The 27887-nt window shown below is 45.0% G+C and overlaps 2 protein-coding genes across 6 annotated transcripts in view; one reads left to right on the top strand and one right to left on the bottom strand.

Moving 5' to 3' along the window:
• MROH8 (maestro heat like repeat family member 8) overlaps positions 1-27633 on the bottom strand; it is a 77843-nt gene extending 50210 nt beyond the window's left edge. For 3 of the 4 annotated variants that reach the window (XR_008674652.2, XM_055373477.2, XM_055373478.2), the window contains exons 1-8: positions 27221-27622; positions 21994-22115; positions 19895-20040; positions 16101-16223; positions 8093-8172; positions 6891-7035; positions 5859-5954; positions 3065-3169 (exon numbers count right to left, since the gene is read on the bottom strand). Coding sequence is in view for 3 of the 4 variants with exons in the window: in XM_055373477.2 (XP_055229452.2) it covers positions 3065-3169; positions 5859-5954; positions 6891-7035; positions 8093-8172; positions 16101-16223; positions 19895-20040; positions 21994-22115; positions 27221-27507 (1104 nt within the window). In the remaining variant the exon portion in view is untranslated. Of the gene's footprint in view, positions 1-3064; positions 3170-5858; positions 5955-6890; positions 7036-8092; positions 8173-16100; positions 16224-19894; positions 20041-21993; positions 22116-27220 lie in introns of all 4 variants that reach the window. The other variant, XM_031005059.3, reaches the window with a different exon arrangement.
• Positions 26212-27887, top strand: part of RPN2 (ribophorin II) — a 63247-nt gene continuing 61571 nt past the window's right edge. The window contains exon 1 of one of the 2 annotated variants that reach the window (XM_004062112.5): positions 26212-27367. In XM_004062112.5, coding sequence (XP_004062160.3) covers positions 27355-27367 — 13 coding nt within the window. In that variant the 5' untranslated portion in view covers positions 26212-27354. The remainder of the gene's footprint in view (positions 27368-27887) is intronic. The other variant, XM_019017050.3, reaches the window with a different exon arrangement.

A 27887-nucleotide genomic window follows, 5' to 3' on the forward strand; every position in this document is an offset into this window, starting at 1 on the left:
TAATTTTTTGTATTTTTATTAGAGATGGGGTTTCACCGTGTTAGCCAGGATGGTCTCCATCTCCTGACCTCGTGATCCTCCCACCTCGGCCTCCCAAAGTGCTGGGATTACAGGCGTGAGCCACCGTGCCCGGCCCTAAGTTTTATAATCATAATATTAAGAACCCCCAAACTTTATCAAGACAAAAAAAGGCCACTGAAGAATTATGCTCCTAGTTTGATTACTAAATGCTTCTGCAACATTTCCTTTTTTATTCTTTATTCTTTAGATTTCTTTGAGAATATGAAAAAAGTTAGAGACCCAGATAATATATATCTGTCAAAACTCATTGAACTGTATACTTAAATTGGATAAATTCAATGTATACAAATTATATCTCAATAAAATTGATTTAAACAAAAACTATGGACCTTTCTCAGAAAAATCCAGAAGAGGATGGGCGTGGTGGCTCACGTCTGTAATCCCAGCACTTTGGAAAGCCAAGGAAGGACGACCACTTGAGCCTGGGAATTTGAGACCAGCCAGGGCAACATGGTGAAACCCCATCTCTACCAAAATAAATAAATAAATAAATAAAAATTAGCCAGGCGTGGTGGTGTGTGCCTGTAGTCCCAGCTACTAAGGAGGCTGAGGCAGGAAGATTGCTTGGGCCTGGGAGGTTAAGGCTGCAGTGAGCCATGATCATGCCACTGCACTCCAGCCTGGGTGACAGAATGAGATCCTGGCTCAAAAAAAAGGAAAATCTAGAAGACTGCACCACACCATATACTGCACACTCTGCATACAACTTGTGGACATTCACAGATCCCAGTGGCACCCAGGTTAACCACTCTCATATTTTGCAACTCTCTCTCTTTCTTTGCTTTTTTTTTTTTTTTTTTTTGAGATGGAGTCTTGCTCTGTAGCCCAGGCTGGAGTGCAGTGGTGTGATCTCGGCTCCCTGCAGCCTCCGTCTCCCAGCTTCAAGTGATTCTCCTGCCTCAGCCTCCTGGATAGCTGGGATTACAGGTGCCCGCCACCACGCCTGGCTAATTTTTGTATTTTTAATAGAGACGGGGTTTCACCATGTTGGCCAGGCTGGTCTCGAACTCCTGAGCTCAAGTGATCCACCTGCCTCGGCCTCCTAAATTGCTGGGATCACAGGTGTGAGCCACCGCTCCCAGCCCCATATTTGCAACTCTCTGTAGGAAAAAAATACGCTAAGAAAGATCTCCAGGACCTGGAGAGTGATTAACGTACAGGAGGGAATCATCTGAAACTCTCTTCTTTAATCTGTTGCCAAAATTAGAGGTCGAGGGTTGTGGAAGGAACAACAATGCGTTGTTGGTATAGAATAATAGGGTAGTCAGTGATGGCCAGAAGTTACTTGCTTTTATTCACTAAAGAGAAAAAAGGAAGTAGCATAGTCAGAGGGGCTGCACTTACTTTAATAAGTCTGGATATCGTTTCAATATGAGAAATAAAGGACTGACTGGAATGCAGTCATTTTAAGCATGACTGTTAGAACATCTGTATCAGGAACAAAAAAATTATTTTCCCTCTTGTGCTTTGGGCAGGAAAAGAAAAGTAAAAAAAGAAAGAAAAGAAAAGAAAAACAAATTATCTGAGGAAAATTTTGGTAGAAGGACCTAGCATTCCCACCCTACCAATCTCTCTTCCAATTCCCAGGCCTTGTTGGAGAAATGATGGATGGGGACAGGAGACGCTCCAATGGCTAGAAAACCTGCTCAGGGAAGGGCAAAGAGATTATCAGGTGGAAAAAGGAGTAGACCCAGGAAGGAGGAACTAAGTTTTGAGGAATTCTTGTTAGGAGTTATGGAGAGGATTCTCAACCAAGAAGTGAGTGAGTGAGTCAAAAATAAAGGAGATTTTTTTTTTTTTTAGATGGAGTTTCGCTCTTTGTTGCCCAGGCTGGAGTGCAGTGGCATGATCTTGGCTCACTGCAACCTCCGCCTCCCAGTTTCAAGCAATTCAAGGAGATGATTTTTTTAAAAGAGATAAGGCTGGGTGCAGTGGCTCATGCCTGTAATCCCAGTGCTTTGGGAGGCTGAGGCAGGAGGATTACTTGAAACCAGGAGTTCAAGACCAGCCTGGGCAACAAAGTGAGACCCCTGTCTCTACAAAAAAAAAATGTTTTTTTTGAGACGGAATCTTATTTTTTTGAGACAGAGGCTGGAATGCAGCGGCGCGATCTCGGCTCACTGCAAGTTCTGCCTCCCGGGTTCACACCATTCTCCTGCCTCAGCCTCCCGAGTAGCTGGGACTACAGGCGCCTGCCACCATGCCCGGCTAATTGTTTTTGTATTTTTAGTAGAGACGGGGTTTCACCATGTTAGCCAGGATGATCTCGATCTCCTGACCTCATGATCCGCCTGCCTTGGCCTCCCAAAGTGCTGGGATTACAGGCGTGAGCCACTGTCCGGCCTACAGAAAATTTAAAAAATTAGCCAGGCGTGGTGGCGTGTGACTATAGTCCCAGCTACTTGGAAGGCTGAGGCAGGAAGACTGCCTGAGGCCAGGAGTTCAAGGCTGCAGTGAGCTATGATGGCCCCACTGCACTCCAGCCTGAGTGATGGATCAAGACCCTGCCTTGAATAATGATCATAATAATAATGAGATGCCATAGGGGAGATGATTCAGAACTGAGAAGTGAGAGGGAGAAAGAGAAATGTGAGGATCTGAAGAGGTGCCATAGTATCACTCTCTTTGAGTTGCTGGGAGATATTGAAGTTGATTCATTTAAATTTGCCTGCTGTACTCAAATATAATACTATACAGAGACTAGGCCACCATGGGCCTCAGGTATTTTCAGGTTATAGTTACTATATCATTATGTTCCAGCTGTTGTGTTAAGCAATGGAGATGCAAAGATTAATCAACACAGCAACTGGCCCCAAGCTGCTCAGGAGAAGAGCAGATAAGAAGACAATGCTAAGTGCTATGATAGTGCATGAGCAAGAAGAGGACACAGAACCAGCCTGGGAAGTTATAAAGAGGAGGGGAAATCGGCAGTGAGGGATATGGCTTTGGATCTTTCCTCCTCTGCAACTGAAGGGCCGCTCACCTTCAAGTTGAGATGTTTGGATAGGCACTTCAGAACTTGAGCCATGCTGGCCGTGGCCCGTTCCCGCTCATGGTCTTTGACTGACTGTAACCAGGGGTCCAAGTGCTGTGAGAAATAAAGGGAGGCTAAATGGTTTATCAGGAAGATTTGGGATACCATCCTTATTGTGTTTAGAAAAAAATGTGGAGTGAGAAGTTCCATGTTGCTACCAGATCTCAAAATACTTTGCTAAATGCTATTATAGCTTAGGTTGGAAATAAAAGTGGTAGAATGACAAGCAAGGCACAAAGACATGGGTGGTGGGTGGTTTGGTTGTTATATAGGAGCTTAGGAGCTTTTCTTTTTTTTTTTGAGATGGAGTCTTGTTCTGTTGCCCAGGCTGGAGTGCAATGGTGTGATCTTGGCTCACTGCAACCTCTGCCTCCCGAATTCAAGTGATTCTCTTGCCTCAGCCTCTCGAGTAGCTGGGACTACAGGCACTCGCCACCATGCCCAGCTAATTTCTGTATTTTTGTAGAGACGGGGTTTCACCATGTTGGCCAGGCTGATCTCGAACTCCTGACCTCAGGTGATCTGCCTGCCTTGGCCTCCCAAAGTGCTGGGATTACAGGCGTGAGCCACTGTGCCTGGCCAGAGCTTATTTTCTAGACTTATTTTCTCTTCAGCCCAATTCTTCAATTAATTATTCTGTACTTCTGAATGTTTTTAGCCCTTTCAAATCTGCTTTGGAAAGAAATAAAGTTAACAACATGCTACTAATTTTAAAGTTTAACTCTGAGGACAGCCAGGTGTGGCTGCTCATGCTTGTAATCCCAGCACTGCAGGAGGGATTATACAGACTGCTTGAGCCCAGGAGTTGGAGACCAGCCTGGGCAACATGGTGAAACCCCATCTTTACAAAAAAATACAAAAATTAGCTGGGCATGGTGGCGTGTGCCTGTAGTCCCAGCTGCTCGGGAGGCTGAGGTGGGACGACTGCTTGAGCCCGGGAGGCGGAAACTGCAATGAGCTGAAATCGCGCCACTGTACTCCAGCCTAAGTGACAGAGCGAGATCCGGTCTCAAAAAAAAGAAAAAAAGAAAGGCTTGAATTAAGCTGCCAAGGCAGGAAAGTACAAAGTACAACTGCATAAAGAGGAGAAACCCAATCTGGCTGGTATGCTAATGTACAAATAGAAGAGGAATGAGAAGTAGTATTAAGGTCAGTTAGGATGAGAATAAATGCCCATCAGAGCATTTAAGAAAATAAGCTAGAAAATAAGCCCCTGTAGCAGCCAAACCACTCGAATGCCTAGGTTTTTGTGCCTTGCTTGTCAGTTAGGACAACAATAAATGCATCATTTGGGTGCAAACGATTAATAATAGCTTAAAGCCTTATCCCTTTCTGGGATATTTGCATCTTAAAAAAAGGGTAAGAAAAATAAAAATAAAATAACAACAATAAAAAAAGGGTAGGAGAGCAAGATACCTGAATGCAGTGAATGAATTCCAATGAATCAATCTCTAGTGATGGACCAGCATATACAGGAACAGGTGCAGGTCAGAGCAGTTGGTCATTATAACCTTTGAGTACCATCTAGTAGGAAGCTGCTTATTTACTAACTCTTTTTTTGTTTTGTTTTGTTTTTGAGAAGAAGTCTCGCTCTATTGCCTAGGCTGGAGTACAGTGGCGCAATCTTGGCTCACTGCAACCTCTCCCCCCTGGGTTCAAGCAATTCTCCTGCCTCAGCCTCCCGAGTAGCTGGGACTACAGGCATGCGCCACCATGCCTGGCTAATTTTGCATTTTTAGTAGGGACAGGTTTTCACCATGTTAGCCAGGCTGGTCTTGAACTCCTGACCTCAAATGATTGATTCACCTGCCTTGGCCTCCCAAAGTGCTGGGATTACAGGCATGAGCCACCGTGCCTGGCCTTACTAACTCCTGAGGCTGACCCTTCCCTCATCACTGAATAAAACCCTTCTATACTAGTGAGGAATAATAACTTTTTTTTTTTTTTGAAACAGAGTCTTTCTCTGTCACACAGGCTGGAGTGCAGTGGTGCGATCTCTGCTCACTGCAACCTCCTCCTCCTGGGTTCAAGTGATTCTCATGCCTCAGCTTCCTGAGTAGCTGGGATTACAGGTGTGCACCACCACACCTGGCTAATTTTTGTATTTATTTATTTATTTATTTTTTAGTAGAGTCAGGGTTTTGCCATGTTGGTGAGGCTGGTCTCGAACTTCTGGCCTCAAATAATCCACCTGCCTTGGCCTGTGCTGGGATTACAGGTGTGAAACACTGCGCCCTGCCCCCAGGAATAATTTAAGGAATAATCAAGCAACTATTTAAACAATTTATTGTGACAGGGTGCAGTAGCTCATGCCTATAATCCCAGCACTTTGGGAGGCTGAGGTGGGAGGATAACTTGAGGCCAAGAATTCGAGGCTACAGGGAGCTATAATGGTGCCACTTCACTCCAGCCTAGGCCACAGAGCAAGACCCTGTCTCTGAAAATAAATAAACAAATAATTTATTGAAAGCCACTTATTCAATATTCACAGTAATTATTATCTCCATGTAAATGTGAAGAAATGCAACACTGAGAGAGCAAATTCCTTGCAGAATTTCTAGCGGGAGGACGTGTAACCAATGAATGGCAGAGTCAGCATTTGGACCCAAGTCTCTGACTCAAAGTTGATAGCTGATACTCTTTACTACGTTGCCTCTTACCACTGAATCCTTCCACATTTTCATCTCCCACTTTCACCAGTTAATAGGAATCATTTCCCACTCTCCCTTGATATCTTGTTTACCTTAATAATGGTGTCAAGATTTTCCAAATGTGGGTCTTTTACCACCAAACTCTGGAGCATCTCAGAGAATGCCTGAAACGTCTGCCTGTAAAGACACTGAAAAGGCACAGGATCAGCAACACTCCCTGGCCCCACGTGAAGTTCCCCTAGCATGGGACACTTTGGAGGCTCTTCATGTGACCCTAAGACTTTACTCAAAGTTGCAGTACCAGTGTAAAGGTACTAGTAGATTGTTTGTGGCATGAGGTAAAAAGGAATACATCTTCATTTCAAACAGACGCCTCGGCACTAGAGGGATCACAGCTGACTGAGTCTTACTACATCTGGGGAACTGCTTAAGGGTCATCAAGATTCTTTAAAGTTGGCTTGTGACTCTTTCTGATATCTTCAAACAGAGGGGAATAAAGTCCTCTTGGGTAACTGCTTTACCAACCAGTTTATTCGCCACTGAAAAAGAGATCAAGGCCTGTACGTACCCTTCCCTCTGCTTGAAAGCTTTCTCTCCAGACATACCCACACCTCTTTTCTTTCAATTATCATCCCATCATGAAGGCTTTGCCTGACCACCCATGTGCCTCCCAACCACAGGGCCCTTTATCCTGCTCTTTCCCTGCTTTACATTTTCATAACACTTATTATCAGCTGACATATTATATGCATGTATCAACAGTTTGTCTCTCTGCACTAGAATGTAAGCTCCGTGAGTGGGACTGGACTACTGTATTCCTACTGCCTATCATCATTTTTGGCATATGATGACATACGGCACATTGTGTGCTTAAATAAACGTTAAGCACACAAGCGAGTGCTCCCACCTTATTTTAAAGCCAAAAGGAAGGAAAGAATAAAGGGAAAAGGAAAGAAGACAAAATGAAGGGTTGAAAGAAGCTATCTTCTAATTTAACCACCTATTTTATTTACCAGACTTGGCTTATGGTTTTTGGCTAGTTTCAAAAAATCAAATGTACTCTCCAAAGGCCAAGATCAGCTGACCCTGTGGATGGAAAGTTACTAAAGCGAAGCATGAGTTACCTCTGTGTTGCAGGTCCCATTGGGCATGATTTCCTGTATCTGGGTAAGGGTCCTTACAGAGGGCAGAGTGATTATACTCTTGATGGTAAGACTGAACAACTCAGCTCGATCTTCAGAGCCCAACAGCAAATGGACATCTTGGTAACTAAGAAAAGACAGTTTGGGAACAGCAAGCTGGGAAGATGGTTTGATTTGATACTGATAAGCAGAGATCAACTAAAAAGGAAAGGGGAGACAGGCTAGTGTACTGTTCTGATGTGAGAGATAAATGGCATAGCTTGTCAGTCTGTTCAGATAAATCTCACAAAAGGTTAGAGGAAGAGTTTTCCCCCAAGAAGTTACCGGAGCAATATCCTTCCAGGCTTCCCTTCAGTTCAGCCACAGAGGGAAGCCTGCTACAGTCTAACGTGGTAAGCCACAATTTTCCAAAGCATATTCTGCTGAATGTTCATTTGGGGAATCATGGGTTGAATCTAGTTAAAAAACTTTTTAACCACAAGACTTCTCAGGGTCTTTGATCAGCTTAATCACTACAATATAAATCTCTGAGAGGTAAACAATAGGCAGCCCTTCCAAATTTCTTAGAAGCCGGAACTCTAATGTCATGAGACATATATGAGAGTAACTTCCTGCCAAATATACTTTGGACAAAACTGAACTCCAAAGAGATTCCAATGAAGTCTTTCAGATATGGATAGTAGCATATATGAAATCAAAGTGCTTACTCAAAAACACAGATTTGGCTTCCTCTTTTCTATATAAACAGTTTTCAAAAGTTAAAAATATGGATCATGGCCAGGCGCAGTGGCTCACGCCTGTAATCCCAGCACTTTCGGAGGGCGAGGTGGGTGGATCACTTGAGGTCAGGAATTTGAGACGAGCCTGGCCAACATGGCGAAACCCCGTCTCTACTAAAAATACAAAAATTAGCCAGGCATGGTAGTGCACGCCTGTAATCCCAGCTACTCGGGAGGATGAGTGAGGCAGGAGAATTGCTTGAACCTAGGAGGCAGAGGTTGCAGCGAGTCAAGATTGTGCCACTGCACTCCAGCCTGGGGGACAGAGCGAGACTCCATTGAAATGGACTCCATTGAAATTTTTTTTTTTGAAACAAACAAAAAAAAAAAGGGTCATGTAAGTTGGACCTGGCATTGGCCCTGAGAGGAACCAGGATGTCCGTGTAAGGGGCGTGTGGGCATCACCTGAGATCAGCGATGGTGACAAAGACCTCCTGGCGCACGGAACTGGACAGAGAATGCAGGCGTTCCTCTTGTACCAGTACCTGCAATGAGAGGGAAAGAACTTGAGAGTTGAGAAAGTACCCATTCATTAGGCCAGTGATGATCAGAGACTGGGTGGCCAGCAAGAACCACAATAGGTCCTTCAGCCAGCCCTGCTCTTAGGTCCCAGATGCCTGGCAGCAGGACAGTGACAGGGATAGGGGTTTATTCTCTTGAGCCAGACCCCAGACCCTGGCTCTGCCTCTTACCAGCTGTTTGAGCTGACACAAATTATTTAACCTCCTTGTGCCTCAGTTCCTCATCTGTAAAACCAGGAAACAGGAATACTTACCTTCATGGGGTGGCTGTGAGTACTCACTGAGCAAATTCATGACACCCAGCAGCCCTGTGTAATTGTTAGTGTCTGTTATTCACTCTTTTTATCACCAGTGATTATTTCTAGTTTAGGCATTCTAACTCCTCTCTCCACTAAACCAGCCATCTCTCTATGATCACGTCTAATATTATTCTGAGTTACTTGTCCCGGAAAAAGAATAACTTTCCAAATTACAAACTGGCAGAGGGAAAGCTGCATTGCTGTGCTGGAAAAACCTGTGGAGTGATAAGCAGGGGCTCTGGAGTGGGACAGTCCCTGGGCTGCGCACTGGCTCTGCCACTCACTCACTGTGTGAGCCTGAATGTGTCATTTAACTCCCTGTGCCTGAGTTGCCTTATCTGTATGGAGAAAATGAGCTAATGTAAATGACTGTAGCTGGCTGGACGCAGTGGCTCACGACTGTAATCCTAGCACTTTGGGAGGCTGAGGCGGGTGGATCACCTCAGGTCAGGAGTTCGAAAGCCGGCGCCTATAATCCCAGCTACTCAGGAAGCTGAGGTAGGAGAATCGCTGGAACCCGGGAGGTGGAGGTTCCAGTGAGCCAAGGTTGCACCACTGCACCCCAGCCTGGGTGAAAGAGTGAAACTGTCCCCCCCACAAAAAAAAAAAAAAAAAGACTGTAGCAGAAGGCTTGCTGGACTGTCCACCAGGCCCCTCTGGGAACTGTCCCCAAACCACAGAAATGGGTACGTCAAAGCTCTGTGTCTGCTAGGTCATTCTGTCCCACTGGCTACAGCTCATCTGTCCCAGAGTAGACACCAAGGTCTATTAGGTTCTCTCTGGAATCTGGAATTGGGACACAGAGCTTCAATCTCAGTCTGGATGGTCTTCTAAAGGAAAAAATTAAAATTTGGAAGCACTGGTCCCTATGGATGACGCAACTGAGAGGGCCAATTTTGGGGAGAGAAGATGGGGGAGAGGGAGACGGGGTGGGGGGAAAGAGAGAGAGAGGAGAAATGGAAATTCATACAAAGGAGCAAAAATAAGAGATGGAAAGTTCTCCTTGAGTATGTGGAAGGTTTTTATTTTCTAGATTGATTCCCTTCCTGGGTCAGGCTGCTCCTCCTGTCAAGGGGTTCTGGGAAGCACCCAGTGATCCTTAGAACAAATCTCACCTTTTGTGTTTCAGCTGCTTCTAGAGGATTTATCTTACCTGCAACCAAGAAGATCTCACTAGGAACTTAAGATGCAGGCTGGGCGCAGTGGCTCACGCCTGTAATCCCAGCACTTTGGGAGGCTGAGGCGGGCAGATCACCTGAGGTCAGGAGTTCGAGACCAGCCTGGCCAACATGGTGAAACCCCATCTCTACTAAAAATACAAAAATTAGCCAGGCATGGTGGTGGGCGCCTGTAATCCTAGCTACTTGGGAGGGTGAGGCAGGAGAATCGCTTGAACTCGGGAGGTGGAGGTTGCAGTGAGCCGAGATGGTGTCATTGCACTCCAGCCTGGGCAACAAGAGCAAAACTCCGTCTCAAAAACAACAAAAAAACTTAGGATGCAGTAAGTGCTCAATAAACACTACAAGGTTCCCTTTCTTGCCCCTTTCTGAGTTTTTCTCCTCTTACTTTCCAGCTTTGGTCTGACTCCGATCTTGCTGGTGGGCTGCTGCTTTCTTCCTTATTTTCTCAAGGAGCGCATTTATTCTTCTGGCTTTATAGTCCAGAAGGGACAAAGTCTAAGACTCTATCTTCAGCCCTGACAGCTCTCCCAGGGCTCTACTCATCTGCATCGGGTTATCTCCAGGGCACGCCACTAACATCCCCAGAATTTTGGCATTAAAGTCAGTTCACTGTGGTCCCCGTGAGAAGAACACAGCTTCCTATTCTTTAATAGCTGTCAATTTTTCCCTTTCCCAGGGCTCACTAAAAAGGTGATTCATGATTTTTTTCTTTTGTTCAAGCCCTACCTCCCATCAGTTATAGCATCAGCCACCCCCTGCTCTGCACGGTTTCTGTGACTCTCCATTCCTGGAGCCATACGCCTTCATATGGATGAAAGCAGCGTCTCTTAGCTGAAGCCCCAGGCTTGCAATCCCCTCTGACTTCAATTGACTTGATCCACTTCTGCCAGAATCATCTTTTCTTTTTTTAATCAGTTGGGTATTGAAGGTTTATTATTTGTTCACAGTTATGCTGGCCTCTACAGGGAATTCAAAAGTGAGAGGGTATTTTTTGTTAGTAGAGTATGTGTGTAGCAGGAACTTCCTGGGTGACTGCCCAAGATCACAGCAATCACCCTTTCTCCCTGGGAACGCCTCCGAAACGCAGGGTGGGATACCCAGAAGTCATATCATTACTATATGATCTTGCCCCCAGGCAAACCTGATTGATGCAGGGGTGGGGAACAGACTAGTTTGGGCCAATCAGATTTTCTCTTGCAGAATTTGGAATCTTACAGTGACAGGCACAAAGCGGGAGTTGCTAGAGGGTTGAGTCATGGTGATGGTAGCGAAGCCCCTGCCTCTGAGACCTCTGGAGCTGTCCTGAAACTTACTTTTCTGGAGGCTTGTTTAAACCTCATCCTTAGAGTCTAAGAGAGATATCCCAGCATCCTTTTTTTTTTTTTTTTGGTAACTTACGTGAGCCAGAGGTGATTTTTGTTTCTTGCCCGAAGAATCCTAACTAATCCAAACAAAATTAGACGTTTTGTCTCAAAGGTCTTTTTTTTTTTTTTTTTGTGAGACAGAGTCTGGCTCTGTCGCCCAGGCTGGAGTGCAGTGGTGTGATCTTGGCTCACTGCAACCTCTGCCTTCCAAGTTCAAGCGATTCTCCTGCCTCAGCCTCCAGAGTAGCTGGGATTACAGGCGCCTATCACCATGCCTGGCTAATTTTTGTATTTTTAGTAGAGACGGGGTTTCACCATGTTGGCAAGGCTGGTCTCAAACTCCTGACATCAGGTGATCTGCCCACCTCAGCCTCCCAAAATGCTGGGATTACAGGCATGAGCCACTGTGCCCAGCCTGTCTCAAAGGTCTTAACAAAAGCCAAGCAGATGTGAATATCTTTATTTTACTGGTAGAGCTACTGATGTTCAGATAAGCTAAGTGATTTGTCCAAGGTGGGGAGGGTTTTGTGGAGGACCTCAGATATAGAATTCCGATGGAGTCCCATAGTGGCAGAGGAGAATTAAGAGGCAAATCTGGTTACATTAAAATTTTATTACAGTAGGTCTTGGTGCTCATGTCTGTTGTTGAGTCACTAAAAACCATCTCCTGGCCACTCTGCCATATTGCAGGATGCAGAACCCTAGCCTTGGCATAGCCAGGTAGCATTCTTCAGCTTACCATCTGAAGTCCCTACCCAGTGGTCCTTTCTCTCTTCTCTCAATCCTATCCATCATATCTTTCAAAGATTAGGTCAGATCCACCTGGATTAATTTCACGCTAATCCTGCTGTCACTTTACTCTATATCCCAGTTGCCACAGCCCGCCTCCCTTCCCTTTCCTTCCTTCCTCTTTTTCTTTCTTCTTTTTTCTCTTCTCTTTTCTTTCTTTCGTTCTTCTTTCCTTTGTCTTTCCTTTCTTTTTCTTTCTCTCTCCTTTCTCTTTCTCTCCTTCCTTTCTTCTTTTTCTTTCCTTTCTTTTTTCTTTCTCTCCTTCCTTTTTTTCTTTCCTTTCTTTTTTCTTTCTCTCCTTCCTTGCTTTCTCCTTCCTTCCTTCTCTCCTTCCTTCCTTTCTCCTTCCTTCCTTCCCTGCCTCCCTCCTCTCTCCCTCCTTCCCTTCTCTTCACCTTCCCCTCCCTCCCTCGCTCCCTCCCTCCCTCCCTTCCTCCCTTCCTTCCTTCCCTCACTCCTCTTTCTCCCTTTCCCTTCCCTCCCCTCCCTCCCTCCTCCTTCTCTTCCTCTCTCTGTCTCCCTCTCCCTCTCTCTTTCTTTAAAGATGGGGGTCTCACTATGTTCCTGAGGCTGGAGTGCAGTAGCTATTCGTAAGCACAATCATAGCTCACTACAGCCTCCAACTTCTGGGCTCAAGTGTTCCTCCTGCCTCAGCCTCCACAGTGGCTGGGACTACAGGCAGGTGCTACCACACCCAGCCTCTTTTCTTTTTCATTAAAGTTCTCAACATTATATATTGTATATTTTTATATTATATATTGTATATTTTTTACAATATACTATAAACTGTACATATTTAAAGCATACAGTTTGATGATTTTTGATATATGTATATATCCATGAAACCATCACCATCCTCAAGAGAATGAACATTTCTATCACTCCCAAAAGTTTCTTTGTGCTACTTTGTGATTCCTTGCTCCTTCTCCTCCTCACTCAACCTCTGCCTCTAGGTTACCATTGCTCTGCCGTCACTACAGATTCGTTGGCATTTTCTCGAATTTCATGTAAATAGAATCACGCATGATATCCTCTTTTTTATCTGGCTTCTTTCACTCAGCATAACTATTTTGAGATTGTTCCAAGTTGTAGCATATTTCAATAGTTCCTTTTCATTCTCAAGTAGTATTCCATCATGTGGATATACAATACCACAATTTGTTTATCCGTTCACCTGCTAATGAACACTTGGGCTTCTTCTAGGGTTTGGCTTTTACATATAGAGCTGCTGTAAACATTTGCGCATGCATCTTTGTGTGGACATATGCTTCGTTTTACCTAGGAGTGAAACTGCTGGGTCATATGGTAAGTGCATGTTTCACTTTTTAAGAAACTGCCAAATTGTTTTCCAAAGTGGTTGTGCCCTTTCACATTCCTGGCAGCACTGTATGAGAGTTTTAGTGGCTCCATATCCTTGCCAATATTTGGTATTGCCTTTCTTTTTTATTTTAGCCATTTTAGTAGGTGTATAGTTGAAGCTTACTGTTGTTTTAGTTTGCTTTTCCCTAATCACAATGGTCAGCATCTTTTCACGTGCTTATTTTGAGAAATTTTTGGTGAACTCATGCCTGTCATCCCAGCACTTTGATAGGCTGAGGCAGGCAGATCACTTGAGGTCAGGAGTTCAAGACCAGCCTGGGCTGGTCTCTACTGTGAAACCCTGTCTCTAATAAAACCGCACAAAATTAGCTGGGTACAGTGGCAGGTGCCTGTAATCCCAGCTACTTGGGAGGCTGAGGCAGGAGAATCGCTTGAACCCGGGATGCGGAGGTTGCAGTAACCTGAGATTGTGCCACTGCACTCCAGCCTGCGTGACAGAATAAGACTCCGTCTCAGAAAAAAAAAAAAAAAAGAAATATTTGGTGAAGTGCCATAACATTTTTTTTCCCCCTTCTTTCTACTTTCTGTCGTTGGCTTCCTTGGCTTTTTTAATTTGGATACTTGGAGCCATGCACTGGTTTGGGTCACAAGCACTGGTAAATGCCTTAAAGTTTTCTTTCTCTATAATGACCCTGGCTTCTTCCTCCTTGTCGGTTCCTCAGCAGAAATGCTTCTCCTCTTGGGCACCTCTCCCTTTGGTTGCTGGGAGCTGTGCTTTTTCAGCCCCCATGTGTGGGCCTATGGGGACTTTGTAGACTTACACAATGCTGCAGTGATCCATGCAATTTTCTCATGGATACTAGCTACCTTTAACTCTTCTAGGCTGAATCCCCTGCCAGCCTATACTTTGGTTGACATCTGATGTGGGCATTTTATTACTGGGTGGACAGATGCAAATGCAGATTCAGTGTGTAATTCAGTACAATGTTGCTGTTGAGACCTGCATTTGTGGATTTTATGGACTGGCTGGTTGAACCATGTGGCAACCCATTGTTGCCAAGTTTGGTGAAACTAGAGCTCTAGAAACATGCCACTCTGGCTGGGTCCTATGATCCTGCAGTTGCCTACATCCCCTTTCCCAAGGAGTACAGCCAAGTAGAAAGCTGCATTTGTTTTCTGTTTCGTTTTTTTTTTTTTTTTTTTTTTTTGAGATGGGGTGTCACTCTGTCACCCAGGCTGGAATAGAGTGGCTTGATCTCGGCTCACTGCAATCTCTGTCTCCTGGACTCAGCTGATCCTCCCACCTTAGCCTCCCAAGTAGCTGGGACTACAGGCATGCACCATCACATCCGGCTAATTTTTTTTTTTTTTTTTTTTTTTTTTTAAGAGATTGAGTTTTACCACATTGCCCAAACTGGTCTCAAACTGTTTTTTTATTTGCTTGTTTGTTTGTTTCTTTGTTTCTTTTTTGAGACAGAGTCTCACTCTGTTGCCCAGGCTGGAGTGCAGTTGTGTCATCTCAGCTCACTGCAACCTCCACCTCCCAGGTTCAAGCGATTCTCCTGCCTCAGGAGAAGCTGAGATTACAGGCGCCTGCCACCATGCCCGGCTATTTTCTGTATTTTTAGTAGAGACGGGGTTTCACCATGTTGGCCAGGCTGATCTCAATCTCCTGACCGCAAGTGATTCGCCCACCTCGGCCTCCCAGAGTGCTGGAATTACACACGTGAGCCGCCGTTTTTTGTTGTTAAACCTGTATTATATCATCCTGTTCTTCTTAATGTATTATTTGGAACAGTTCTCAACCTATTTACTTTTTGAAATATGGCTACTTACAGATGGATCCTAAACCCTTCAAGGGCAAGGATTAAGGTTTCCAGGAAATGCGTAACCTTTATCAAAGCACCACAGTGTGTTTGGATATAGAAGATCCTTGGTAACTGTTCATTACTTAAAACTGTTAGCTGGTTAGCCTTGAATTATAAAAGCTATCAGTCTAATCAGCCTTATAGATCTGTGATATGAGAAAGAACTACTCATATTCCTGGAGTATGTAAGAAATTTCAACATCAGAATTTTAAAGCTTTAGAGAAACTGAAGGAGACATTCCACAGATGAGAAAACTAAAACACCAAGAAGTACTTGCTTGAGTGCATCAGCTCCTTTGCAATGCCCTTCTGGATCCTTTGCCATGGAACTGACCACTCACTCTCTGCTCTCTGCCCCCCATATGCCTATTTAAACTTGTCACAGTTCCTGTGACAGTTTATTATACCTTGCTTGGCTGCATAAATAAGGATTTTGTCTTCTTTGTCTTTGTAGCCCAAATTCCCAAGACAGTTCCTGGAACTGTCAGGCACTTAATGAGGGAATGAATGGATGAGTTGGTGGCAGAGTGTGGCTGGAGTAAGTACAAATAGAACAAAATTCGATAACAATAATATAGTCATGTTTCTCAAGTGGATCGTGTGTGTTAGGTACCATGGACATGGCTTATATTTATTTTGAATTTAATGGTCACAATAGCTCTGTGAAGTAGGTATAGCTATTCTTGTTTTATAGGGGAGGAAACTGAGGCATTGAGAAGTGAAGTAATTTCCTACAGTTTCACAGCTATAAAAAGGCAGGGCTGTCACCTGAACCTAGGCATATGATTATGGGGACTGTCTGGGAACTACTGCTTGATTCATGAGAATGTAGCATTGGCCTTGCTGAGAAATTCAAATGCTGTTCCTGTCCTTTCTACTCTTCTTTTAATTGGTTTTCAAGGGTGATTACATGTGTGGGGTGGCCATGAGTATTTCTCCTCCATGTGGAGATACTGATACTAGAAGAGTTCAAGTGAATTGATAACATAGGTGAAGCCACTAAAAAATGCTTTGGCCAAGTCACTGAATTTGTGTGATCCCAATCATTTGTGATAAGGTCATAATACTTACATTTAAGGTACGCACAATGTCTGCTTTGTGGCTGTGAATGAATGATTTTGCGGTTTTATCATAAGGTAAAGCTTGGCTGAGAGAAGACAGATCTCCTAGGAATTTCAGCTTTTCAAGTTCACCCTGAATTTGTGGGAAAATGATAAAAATACAATTATATGTCATAATCTTATTTGAATAACTGTGGAGAGTTTTTGAAAAGTTTCTTGGAATGCTTTAAATATCTGATATCTCTTTCAACCCAATATCAGTCTTTTATTACAAAGAATGAGTAAATTACGGAAGATTTCAGTGAAATTCCTTGTCCACTGGCCCTGCCTTGCTTTGAGACCTCGGCTCTCCTCTCAGCTCCATGTTCCAACCTGGCTTTCCCCACTCTTAGTCTTTGCTTTTCTACCTGCCTGTCCTGTGTAGTGTTGCCTGATTAAGCTTCCTAGGCTGGGCATGGTGGCTCATGCCTGTAATCCCAGCACTTCGGGAGGCCGAGGTGGACAGATCACCTGAGGTCAGGAGTTCCAGACCAGCATGGCCAACATGGTGAAACCCTGTCTCTACTAAAAATACAAAAAAGTAGCCAGGCGTGGTGGCGCATGCCTGTGCCTGTAGTCCCAGCTACTTGGGAGGCTGAGGCACGAGAATCACTTGAACCCGGGAAGCGGAGGTTGCAGTGAGCTGAGATGGTGCCACTGCACTCCAGCCTGGGTGACAGAGTGAGACCCCATCTCAAAAAAAAAAAGCTTCCTAAAGGTGACCTCTCTGATTCTGTTACTTCTAGTTCTTTCAATATCATTAAAAATTCATTATTTTGCCTTTAAAATTTCCTATTAAAATCCAAGTTCTGATTGGAAGAATAAAATCTCTCAGTACTAACATTCTCTTTTTCTTTTTTATTTTATTATTACTATTATTATTATTATTATTTTGACATGGAGTCTCGCTCTGTCACCCAGGCTGGAGTGCAGTGGCGCAATCTCAGCTCACTGCAACCTCAACCTCCTGGGCTCAAGCAATCCTCCCGCCTCAGCCTCCCAACTAGCTGGGACCACAGGCATGCACCACCACGTCCAGCTAATTATTTGTATTATGTTGCCCAGGCTGGTCTCAAACTCCCGAGCTCAAGTGATCCACCTGCCTTGGCTTCCCAAAGTGCTGGGATGACGGGATGACAGGTGAGAACCACCATGCCTGGCATCTCTTTTTCTTTTTTTTTTTTTTTTTTGAGATGGAGTCTCGCTCTGTCACCCAGGCTGGACTGCAGTGGTACGCCTGGGTTCAAGTGATTCTCCTGCCACAGCCTCCCAAGTAGCTGGGACTACAGGCATGCGCCACCACACCAAGCTAATTTTTGTATTTTTAGTAGAGATGGGGTTTTATCATCTTGGCCAGGCTGGTCTCGAACTCCTGACCTCAGATGATCTGCCTGCCTTGGCCTCCCAAAATGCTGGGATTACAGGCGTGAGCCACTGCACCCGGCCTCTTTTCTAATTATACATACATACATATATATATATAAAATTCCTATTTATCATAGAACCTTTTTTTTTTTTTTTTTTTAAGACAGGGTCTCGCTCTGTCATCCAGGCTGGAGTGCAGTGGCGTGATCACCGCTCACTGCAGTCTACATCTCCTGGGCTCATGGGATCCTTGTACTTCAGCCTCCTGAGTAGTTGGGACTATAGGTGTGCTTGAACCTGGGAGACGGAGGTTGCAATGAGCCAAAATCGCGCCACTGCACTATAGCTTGGGTGACAGAGCAAGACTCTGTCTCAAAAAAGAAAAAAAAAATCTCTATATATCTTAAGACTTGGAGAATGCGTTTGCTCCTGAAGCAGGGTCCAGTGTCCTTTCTTTTTTTTTCTTTTGAGACAGAGTCTCACCCTGTTGCCCAGGCTGGAGTGCAATGGCATGATCTTGGCTCAATGCAACCTCCGCCTCCCAGGTTCAAGCTATTCTCCTGTCTCAGCCTCCCAAGTAGCTGGGATTACAGGCACCTGCCACCATGCCCGGCTAATTTTTTGTATCTTTAGTAGAGATGGGGGTTTCACCATGTTAGCCAGGCTGGTGTTGAACTCCTGACCTCGTGATCTGCCCACCTTGGCCTACCAAAGTGCTGGGATTACAGGTGTGAGCCACTGCGCCTGGCTGGTCCAGTGTCCTTTCTAAGTGTATCTACAAACCACATGAATAAATTGCTATCATGGCACTTGTGATACTCTGACATAATGACCTTCTTATTAATCTAGTTCCCTGACTGACTGTGGAATCAGCTTAAGGCAGGTAGTGGGCTTTTTTGTTTCAATTCATGGCAGCAATCCAAGCCCTTCATTAACTACAAAGAAATCGAAAGAAAACCATGCTGATATGAAGTATAAGGATTAGCTGAAGTCAAAAGTGAAGGCCAACATGTTGGCTTTAAATGTTTTATTTTTATTTTTCATTGGTATTCTACATAAAGAAAATGTACAGTTTGGTGGATTTTCACAAACCAAAAAACACCCTGTAGCCAGCAACAGATTATTACCAGCATTCCTGAAGTTTCCCTCATCCTCCTTCCAGTGGAGGCTCTGTGTGGTTTTGTGTGTGTGTGTGTGTGTGTGTGTGTGTGTGTGTGTGTTTTGGTAAATTGACAAATTATGGTTGTATATATTTATGCGGTACAAAGTGACAACATGATTTTTAAAAACGTATCATACAGTAAAACTGATTTCGGCAGGAAGCATGTGGTTCCATGTGTTATAACACACACATACACATGTGTAACCATCACCACAATCAGGATACGAACATTTCCACCATCCCCTAAATTTCTCTCCTGCTATCCCTTTTTAGTCACACCCTCTCCCCACCCTAATTCCTAGGAATCACTAATCTGTTCTCCATCACCATGGTTTTGTCTTTTCAAGAATGTCACACAACTGGAATCATACAGTCTGTAACCTTTTCTGATTGGTTTCTTTCACTCAACACAATGCCTCTGCGATTCATCTTTGCTGTTGTATCGATAGTTCCTTCCTTTAATTGCTGAATAGTATTATATTTTTTGAGACAGGGTCTCGGTCTGTTTGTGGCCCAGTTTGTTTATCTGTGAATAGTCTTTAATCTTACTACTCCAACTTCTTCCCTGCGTCTAGCATAGTGCCTTATAAATGGTAGCTGTTCATTCATTACTTGTTGATTGGGTGAACGGGATTTAAAAGCCATAGAGGACCAGGCACAGCGGTTCATGCCTGTAATCCCAGCACTTTGGGAGGCCAAGGCATGTGGATTGCTTGAGGTCAAGAGTTCAAGACCTGCTTGGTCAACATGGTGAAACCCATCTCTACTAAAAATACAAAAATTAGCTGGGCAATGGTGGCACGTGCCTGTAATCCCAGCTACTCAGGAGGCTGAGGCAGGAGAATCACTTGAACCCGGGAGGCAGAGGTTGCAGTGAGCTGAGATCATGCCACTGCACTCCAGCCTGGGCGACAGAGTGAGACACTGTCTCAGAAAAAAAAAAAAGTCTAAAAAAATATAAACCAAAATGTCAGCAGTAGTTATTTGAGATTGGAATTAGGGAAGATTAGCTTTTAATTTTTATTATGGTTTTCTTTGTTTTTACATTAATTTCATAATTATATATGTAAGTATAATTTATAAATATATGTAAATATATGTATTATAAATATAAAACATAAACATGTTTTATAACCTATAATATAAAATTATTTGTATAATCAAGAAATAATATGTTTAAAATATTTGTTAAAATGGAGGAATAAGTTGGATAACTCATAAAAATTGCTTGTGCATACCTTTAGCTCACCATTGAAAACCTTCTGGATGGACTGGATCAGTTTCTCAACAATGGCCTCACTGAGCGGATCCTGTTGGGTCAGGTGTCTGGGGCTATGCGACAGGGGCTCACAATGGAGTCCAGGGATGTCAGGGATGTCCAAGTCTAACATTGAAAGAAAGACACTGGATGATGCCTCCGTACTGTGTAAAGTGATAAGGTTTAGTATGGAGTACCTCTGGCTCTCACCTTTACTACTTGCTCTATGACCTTAACCAAGTCCCATCCTGTCTCCTAGACTCAGTTTTCTCAATAATAAATTCAATGTTCTCTAAGGGCCTCCTAAGCTACAAAAAACCTTTGGGACTGAGCTGTAGCAGAATGGTTAAGACTATGGACTTTAAACCTCAGTTTGAGACTAGTTTGAATCTTGGCTCTACCACTTACTACTTGTATGACCTTTATCAAGCTAGTTTGCCTCCTGAAACCTAAGTTTCCTTTTCTGTAAAACAAGGTTATTATAAGAATTAAATGAGGTAATACATGCAAAGAACTGATCCCAGAAGTATTTCCCCCGTAACACATCTTTCATCTGAAGATTTTTACCATTCTTTTTTTTTTTTTTTTTTTTTGAGACAAGAGTCTCACTCTGTCGCTCAGGCTGGAGTACAGTGGCGTGATCTTGGCTCACTGCAACCTCTGCCTCCTGGGTTCAAGCGATTCTTGTGCCTCAGATTCCCAAGTAGCTGGAATTACAGGCACACGCCACCACCCCCAGGTAATTTTCGTATTTTTAGTAGAGACGGGATTTCGCTATGTTGGCCAAGCAAGGTCTCGAACTCCTGACCTCAGGTGATTCACCCGCCTCAGCCTCCCAAAATGCTGGGATTACAGATGTGAGCCACCGTGCCCGGCCACCACTCTACTTTTGCATTCTTTTTGATCTCTTGAATGCCTCTTCAGTAAACTCTACCCACTTCCTGCCATATTCCTATCATCCACTAATTGCAATAATTGAAGCCATGTTCTCATTCTGATCTGTGCACAGGCTGTTCCTTCTGCCTGCATTTTTCTCCTTCTTCTCCCCCACCTTCCCTTACCTATCTTAGCCTTGCTAACTCCTACTCATCCTTCAAGTCTCAGCTCCAGGATGCCTTTCGTGTATGCCCTTTTTGCCTATTTTGGCTAAGTATCCCCTAGTCACTAATAAACCGCTCTGTATGCACTCTGGCTCTCCCACCCCCATCACACTGATTGCACTGAGTTCCATTTGACTGTTCATCCGTAGGTATACTGTGTCTGTTCTGTTCGATGCTATATCTCCAGCTGCTAGATTAAGCTTAGAGCACAGGAGGGCTTCATTAAGTATTTGCTGAATGAATGTATGAATGAATGAAGGTAGATTCAAACACACCAGGATCTTTCCTGCGTCATGCACATGCTGTCCCCATCTATCTGTAGTACTCCCTATACTCACATGAGTTACTCTCACATCTTTCAAGCCTCCTTTAGGTTTAAATAGCATTCACTGTCTCATACAGGTGTTCTCTGACAACCAGAGTTTCAAGTAGGTTCCTATCGCCCTTATTTTTGTCTCAGCCTACTCTTCCATACTGCTTACTACAAGTTGTAGTTACTTCAGTGACTATCTGTTTACTCTTTTTGGCCTCTTTTCTGCACAATAATGTAAGTTCTATGAGGGCACTGACCATGTTGGTCACGTCTACTGTTGTATTCCCAGCTCCTGGTATTCAATACATGTTTTGTAGAATGAATGTTATTCTGAAGCTCAATCCAGACCTTACCTTCTGCATAAAGTCCTCCCACTCCAAGGTATCCCACACTGCCCTTTCCCTCCTCAGAATCCCTCAAGCACTCACACTCTTCTGCAGAACTGTCTCAGGACCAACCTTAGTTTCCTGGACATCACGAACCATGTATCTCATCTTATTTTGCCAACTGTATTTCAAGGTCTCAAAGTCAGGGACCAAATTCATCATCAAAGTCTAGTCAAGGGCTGGTCACCCAGCAAGTACTCACTCAATACCTCTTGGCCTGAGTTGAAAATAGATTCTCTTTTCCCCTCCCCTCCCCTTTCTAGTCCTTTCTCTTTTTTACCTGTCAGTTCAATGCTACTTGAGCCTTTTTTAATAGTCTCTAAGTTGCTCAGCTCCAAATCCACACTTTCTGAATCACTGTCATAGGCACAGGGGATCACTACTTCTTCCTGACTACAGATCCTAGGAATAAAGAGGAGATGCGAAAAATTAGTTTTCCAGGACTGCTTCTGTCTCATCATTTATTTGAAAGCCTAAATGTCACTTTCTGAGAGAGGCATTTATTCATCACCAATCTAGATTAAGTAGCTCCCACCATCCTGGCCCCACAGTTACCTTCTTATTTTTTTCATAGTATTTAACCACCACCTACAATTACCTTGCTCATTTGGGTTTATTTGTTTGACTGTCTCCTATCAGACTATAAACTCCATTAGAGAGAACCCTCGTCTACATGGTCACATTTGTATCCCCAGTACCTACCTAGCATGTTGTCAGTCTCATTAGGAGTGAATGGATAGGTAAGAAATACTATGCTGCTGTTAAAAACAATGCTGGGTGCAGGTGGCTCACGCCTGTAATCCCAGCACTTAGGGAGGCTGAGGCGGGCAGATCACCTGAGATCAGGAGTTCAAGACCAGCCTGGCCAACATGGCAAAACCTGGTCTCTACTAAAAATACAAAAAATAGCCGGGCGTGGTGGCACATGCCTGTAATCCCAGCTACATGGGAGACTGAGGCAGGAGACTCACTTCAACTGGGAGGTGGAGGTTGTAGTGAGCCGAGATTGTGCCATTGCACTCCCGCCTGGGTGACATAGCAAGACTCCATCTCAAAAAACAAACAAACCCACCAAAAAAACCAGATTGAGGTAGAACACCTCACCAAACTCCCTCTATCTTCCTTACCCTTTCCTACTTTTTCTTTTTACCATAGCACGTAACACCTTCCAATATATCTTTCACTTATTTACGATGTTCATTGTTTGTCATTTATTTCCTCCTGCTAAAATGTAAGCTTCATGAGGGCAAGAATCTTTGGCTGCTTTGTTCATGAATGTATCCCAGAAGTCTAGAACAGTGACATACAGAAGTGCTCAACAATTATTGGCAAAGTAAATGATTGAGCAGGTCTCTATTTACTGAATGTTTAGCATAGATTCATGAATGAAAAAGCAAGCTGTCAAACAATGGATATGACACTTTTCATTAAAACAAAAAAATTTTCACAAAAGTAATAAGTATATGTGTATACACACAGAAACACACACACACAAATGTCGGCATACATGAAAAAAAAACTTATGGAGGCTGGGTATGGTGGCTCACTCTGTAATCTCAGCATTTTGGGAGGTTGAAGTGGGAGGACTGCTTGAGCTCAGGACTTCGAGACTAGCCTGGGCAACACAGTGAGACCTCATCTCTACAAAAAAGTAAAAAATTGGCCAGGAGCGGTAGCTCACGCCTGTAATCCCAGCACTTTGGGAGGCCGAGGCGGGCAGATCATGAGTTCAGGAGATTGAGACCATCCTGGCTAACAGGGTGAAACCCCATCTCTACTAAAAAAAAAATACAAAAAAATTAGCTGGGCACGGTGGCGGGCGCCTGTAGTCCCAGCTACTCGGGAGGCTGATGCAGGAGAATGGCGTGAACCCGGGAGGTGGAGCTTGCAGTGAGCCGAGGTTGCACCACTGTACTCCAGCCCGGGCGACAGAGCGAGACTCCACCTCAAAAAAAAGAAAAAAAAAGTTAAAAATTAGCTAGGTGTGGTGGCATGTGCCTGTAGTCCTAGCTACTCAGGAGGCTGAGGCAAGATGATCCCTTGAGCCCAGGAGTTTAAGACTGCAGAGTTTAAGCGATGATGGCACCACTGCACTCCAGCTTGACTGACAGAGAGAACCTTTCTCTAGAAGAAACAAAAGCACAACTTACGGAATTCATTTTTTAAAATTATTTATTTTTAATTTTTATTTTTTTTGACACAGAGTCTCACTTTGTCGCTCAGGCTGGAGTGCAGTGGTGCAATCTCAGCTCACTGCAACCTCTCTGCCTCCTGGGTTCACGTGATTCTCATGCCTCAGCCTTCTGAGTAGCTGGGATTACAGGTGCCTGCCACCACGCCCGGCTAATTTTTATATTTTTAGTAGAGACAGGGTTTCGTCATGTTGGCCAGGCTGGTCTCAAACTCCTGACCTCAGGTGATCTGCCCACTTTGGCCTCCCGAAGTGTGGGGATTACAGGCATGAGCCACTGCGCCCAGCCAATAAAACAATTTTGGAAGGACACCCCAAACCAATAAAGTTTGAACTCTGTCCTGTATGCATACATTTCTTTAATAAAAAATGAGTTCATTAAAAACAAAGAAACCCTCTAGGAGCAGAATGGTTGGGTTGTGTGGTAGATTGTGTAACTGACTTCTTAAGATGCTGCCTGGCCACGTGTTGTGTCTCATGCCTGTATTCCCAGTGCCTTTGGGAGGCTAAGGCGAAAGGATTGCCTGATACCAAGAGTTTGAGACAAGCCTGGGTAACATAGCAAAATCCGATCTCTACAAAAAATTAGCTGGGGGTGGTGGCATGTGCCTGTAGTCCCAGTTACTCAGGAAGCCAAGGCAAGAGGGTCCTAGAATCCAGGAGGTGAAGGCGGCAGTGAGCTATGATTCCATCACTGTATTCCAGCCTGAGCGACAGATGGAGACCTTGCCTCGTAAAAAACAACCACCGCCAGTGGCTCACGCCTGTAATCCCAGCACTTTGGGAGGCTGAGGTGGGTGGATCACTTGAGGTCAGGAGTTTGAGACCAGCCTGGCCAACATGGTGAAACCCCGTCTCTACTAAAAATACAAAAAAATTCAGCCAGGCAGTGTGGCATGCGCCTGTAATCCCAGCTACTCGGGAGGCTGAGACACGAGAATCGCTTGAACCCAGGAGATGGAAGTTGCAGTGAACTGAGATTGTGCCATTGCACTCCAGCCTGGGTGACAGAGGGAGACTTTGTCTCAAAACAAACAAACAAACAACGAAGAAGCTGTCAATCTGTTTCCAAAATGGTCGTACCACTTTACATTTCCATCAGCAGGATATGAGAGATCCTGTTGCTCCACATCCTTGCCAACATTTGCTATTGTTGGTCTTTTTCTTTTTCATTAGTCAGGTGTGGTGGCTCCCATCTGTGGTCCACAGCTAGTCACTAGGACCACAGATGCGAGCCACCACACCTGGCTAATTTAAATTTTTTTTTTGTAGAGGCAGGTCTTGCTGTGTTGCCCAGGTGGGTCTCGAACTCCTGGACTCAAGTGATCTTCCTACCTCAGCCTCCCAAAAGCTCTGGGATTACAGACTGAGCCACCGTTCCTGGCTGCATATGCTGAGTCTGTGGTGTAAATATTCCCATCATGGCCAAAATCAAGCTACCAATACTACCTTGGGAAGAGATGTTCAATGGCATACTATCATATATTTCTACCACACGGTTACAACAGATATAAGCAACCACAAAAGCACACAAAACGTAAAATGTAGTGAAATAATTAGGAAATAATGAGTTTTGTTTTCAATATACTTTATTTCATCCTAAATTGATATAATTTTCTAAATGGCTGTATTTAACCAATTTACAAAATTACTGCAAATGTAACAATGGACTCTCAAGATAGTATGAGACAGCTCCAGCACACCACTGGTTGGTTGTCTTATTCTTGAGCTGGGAGAATTCTTTATATATTCTACATCAGCACTGCCCAATGGAACTTTCTGCAATAATGAAGATGTCCTATAATTTTGAGTGGTCCAATCTGATATCCACTAGCTATCTGTGGCTACTGAGCACTTGAAATGTGGCTAGTACAAATAAGAGACTGAATTTTAAATTTTACTTAATTTTAATCTATTTAAATTCACATTTAAATATCCACATAAGGCTAGTGGCTATCATAACAGACACAGAAAGAACTGACTCCCATGCGGGATAACATTTGGGACAATAATAACGTTAATAAGAGTTATATTGTGCATACTTTATATGTTCATAAAACTGTAGTTAAAAGCACAGATTCTGGAGTCAGCTGCCTAGGTTCAAATCTGTTTCCTTCTCTTTAAAATGGGATTAGCCTGTAATCTCAGCACTTTGGGAGGCTAAGGCCGAAGGATCCTTTGAGCCCGAGTTCCAGACCAGCCTGGGCAACAAAGCGAGACGCGGTATCTACCAAAAATAATTTTAAAGATTAGCTGGGCGTGGTGTCGCAAGGCAGCGGTCCCAGCTACTCCGGAGGCTGAGGCGGGAGGGAGGATTGCTTGAGCCCAGGATGTCGAGGCTGCAGTAAGCTGTGATCGCACCACTGCACTCCAGCCTGGGCGACAGAGCAAGATCCCGTATCAATAAAGAAGGAAAGAAAAGAAATAATGCTTGTAGAGCGTTCGGCACAGTGTCGGGTTATACTGTAAACATTCAGTAATTGGCGCTAGTTATTAGAGCGGTGTTCCTGGATGAGCCACCTCCATGTTGAGCCTGTAAAACTGGCCTAATACGTTCTCTATGAGTCACTGCATTGCTCTGCAAATCAGATAAAACGTCACTAGTAGGTCAGTTATTAACAACCCCAGTGATAATCTTTGGAAAACACTGACATAATTTTCTTTTTCTTCTTTTTTTTGGTGAGACGGAGATTTACTCGTTGCCCAGGCTGGAGTGCAATGGCGCGATCTCGGCTCACCGCATCCTCCGCCTCCCAGGTCCAAGCGATTCTCCTGCCTCAGGCTCCCGAGTAGCTGGGATTACAGGCATGTGTGACCACGCCCGGCTAATTTTGTATTTTTAGTAGAGACGGGGTTTCACCGTGTTGCCCAGGCTGACCTCGAACTCCTCACCTCAGGTAATCCGCCCGCCTCGGCCTCCCAAAGTGCTGGGATTACAGGCGTGAGCCACTGCGCCCGGCCAGAAACTGCCACAATTTTCTAAAGAGGAAAAAAAAATCCCTTCTAAGCTATGCCTTCCCGACGAGACCCTTGCTGTTCCTTTAAAATGGGCCGGGCAGCAGAAAGACGAGTGAGTGACAGCAGACTTGCCAATCAGAAGCGGCCCCGTCTCGGGCCCACCCCGAGGCCTGGCCCAACCGCGTCCCGGTAGCTCCCGGAATAGGAGCGTTGCGAGACGGTCGGTTCCAAGTGGGCCTGGGCGCGGGGGAGAGGCGGGTCTGTCCTCGGGAACTGCAAGGCCCTGTGAGCGGGAGGACTCGGATCCCGGCAGCGGCTGCTGGAAGCGTCGAAGCTCAGCGGGGCCGCGGACACTGACCTGTGCTTAGAACTCATCCTGGCCCGCAGAGCCTGCCGCGAGTCCCTGGCGTCCCCTGTGGCGGGCTCTTGGAGCCACTTTCCCGAGCGGAAGTCAGCCTGCGGCTCGGACTCCGGCGGGACCTGCTCGGAGGAATGGCGCCGCCGGGTGAGGAGTTGCGCGTGGCTTATAGACAGGGCCCCGCGGCCGGCACTCTTTGGGGAGAGGGCTGTCGCCCGCGGGAGGTTACTAGTCGCCGCTCGAGAGCCGGCCAGGCGGGATCCCCTTCCCCTGCGGGACAGGGGCATGGGCACAAGCTCTGGCTGGGGCGCTCTCGGATCGAGGGTCCGAAGGAGGGCTGCGAGCTGGTGGGAGTGCCCGCGACCTGGCGGGGTTGGTGCCTGGGGGAGGGGTGCAGCGCGGAGCTACGGGTCGCCCCGAGGCTCAGCCGTGGGGACCGCGGACTCGCTTAGCCTAGGTCTGGCCTCATTCATTTCACTCGCGCGGGCTTCTGGGCCAGGCGGCCTAAGGTTCTGGTCCCGGCGCTGCCCCTTACTCCTTGTGAGGTTTTGGGCAGATTGTCCTTCTTTGTGCTGTAGTTTCCCATTCAGTGAAAGGGGCAAAGAAAACCCTCACTTCTCTTTGGGAGCCTGGAGCATAAGTTCTCAAGTGACACTCTAGGTGCAAA

This window comes from Gorilla gorilla, chromosome 21 (genome assembly GCF_029281585.2).
Source record: "Gorilla gorilla gorilla isolate KB3781 chromosome 21, NHGRI_mGorGor1-v2.1_pri, whole genome shotgun sequence".
Classification (NCBI taxonomy): domain Eukaryota; kingdom Metazoa; phylum Chordata; class Mammalia; order Primates; family Hominidae; genus Gorilla; species Gorilla gorilla.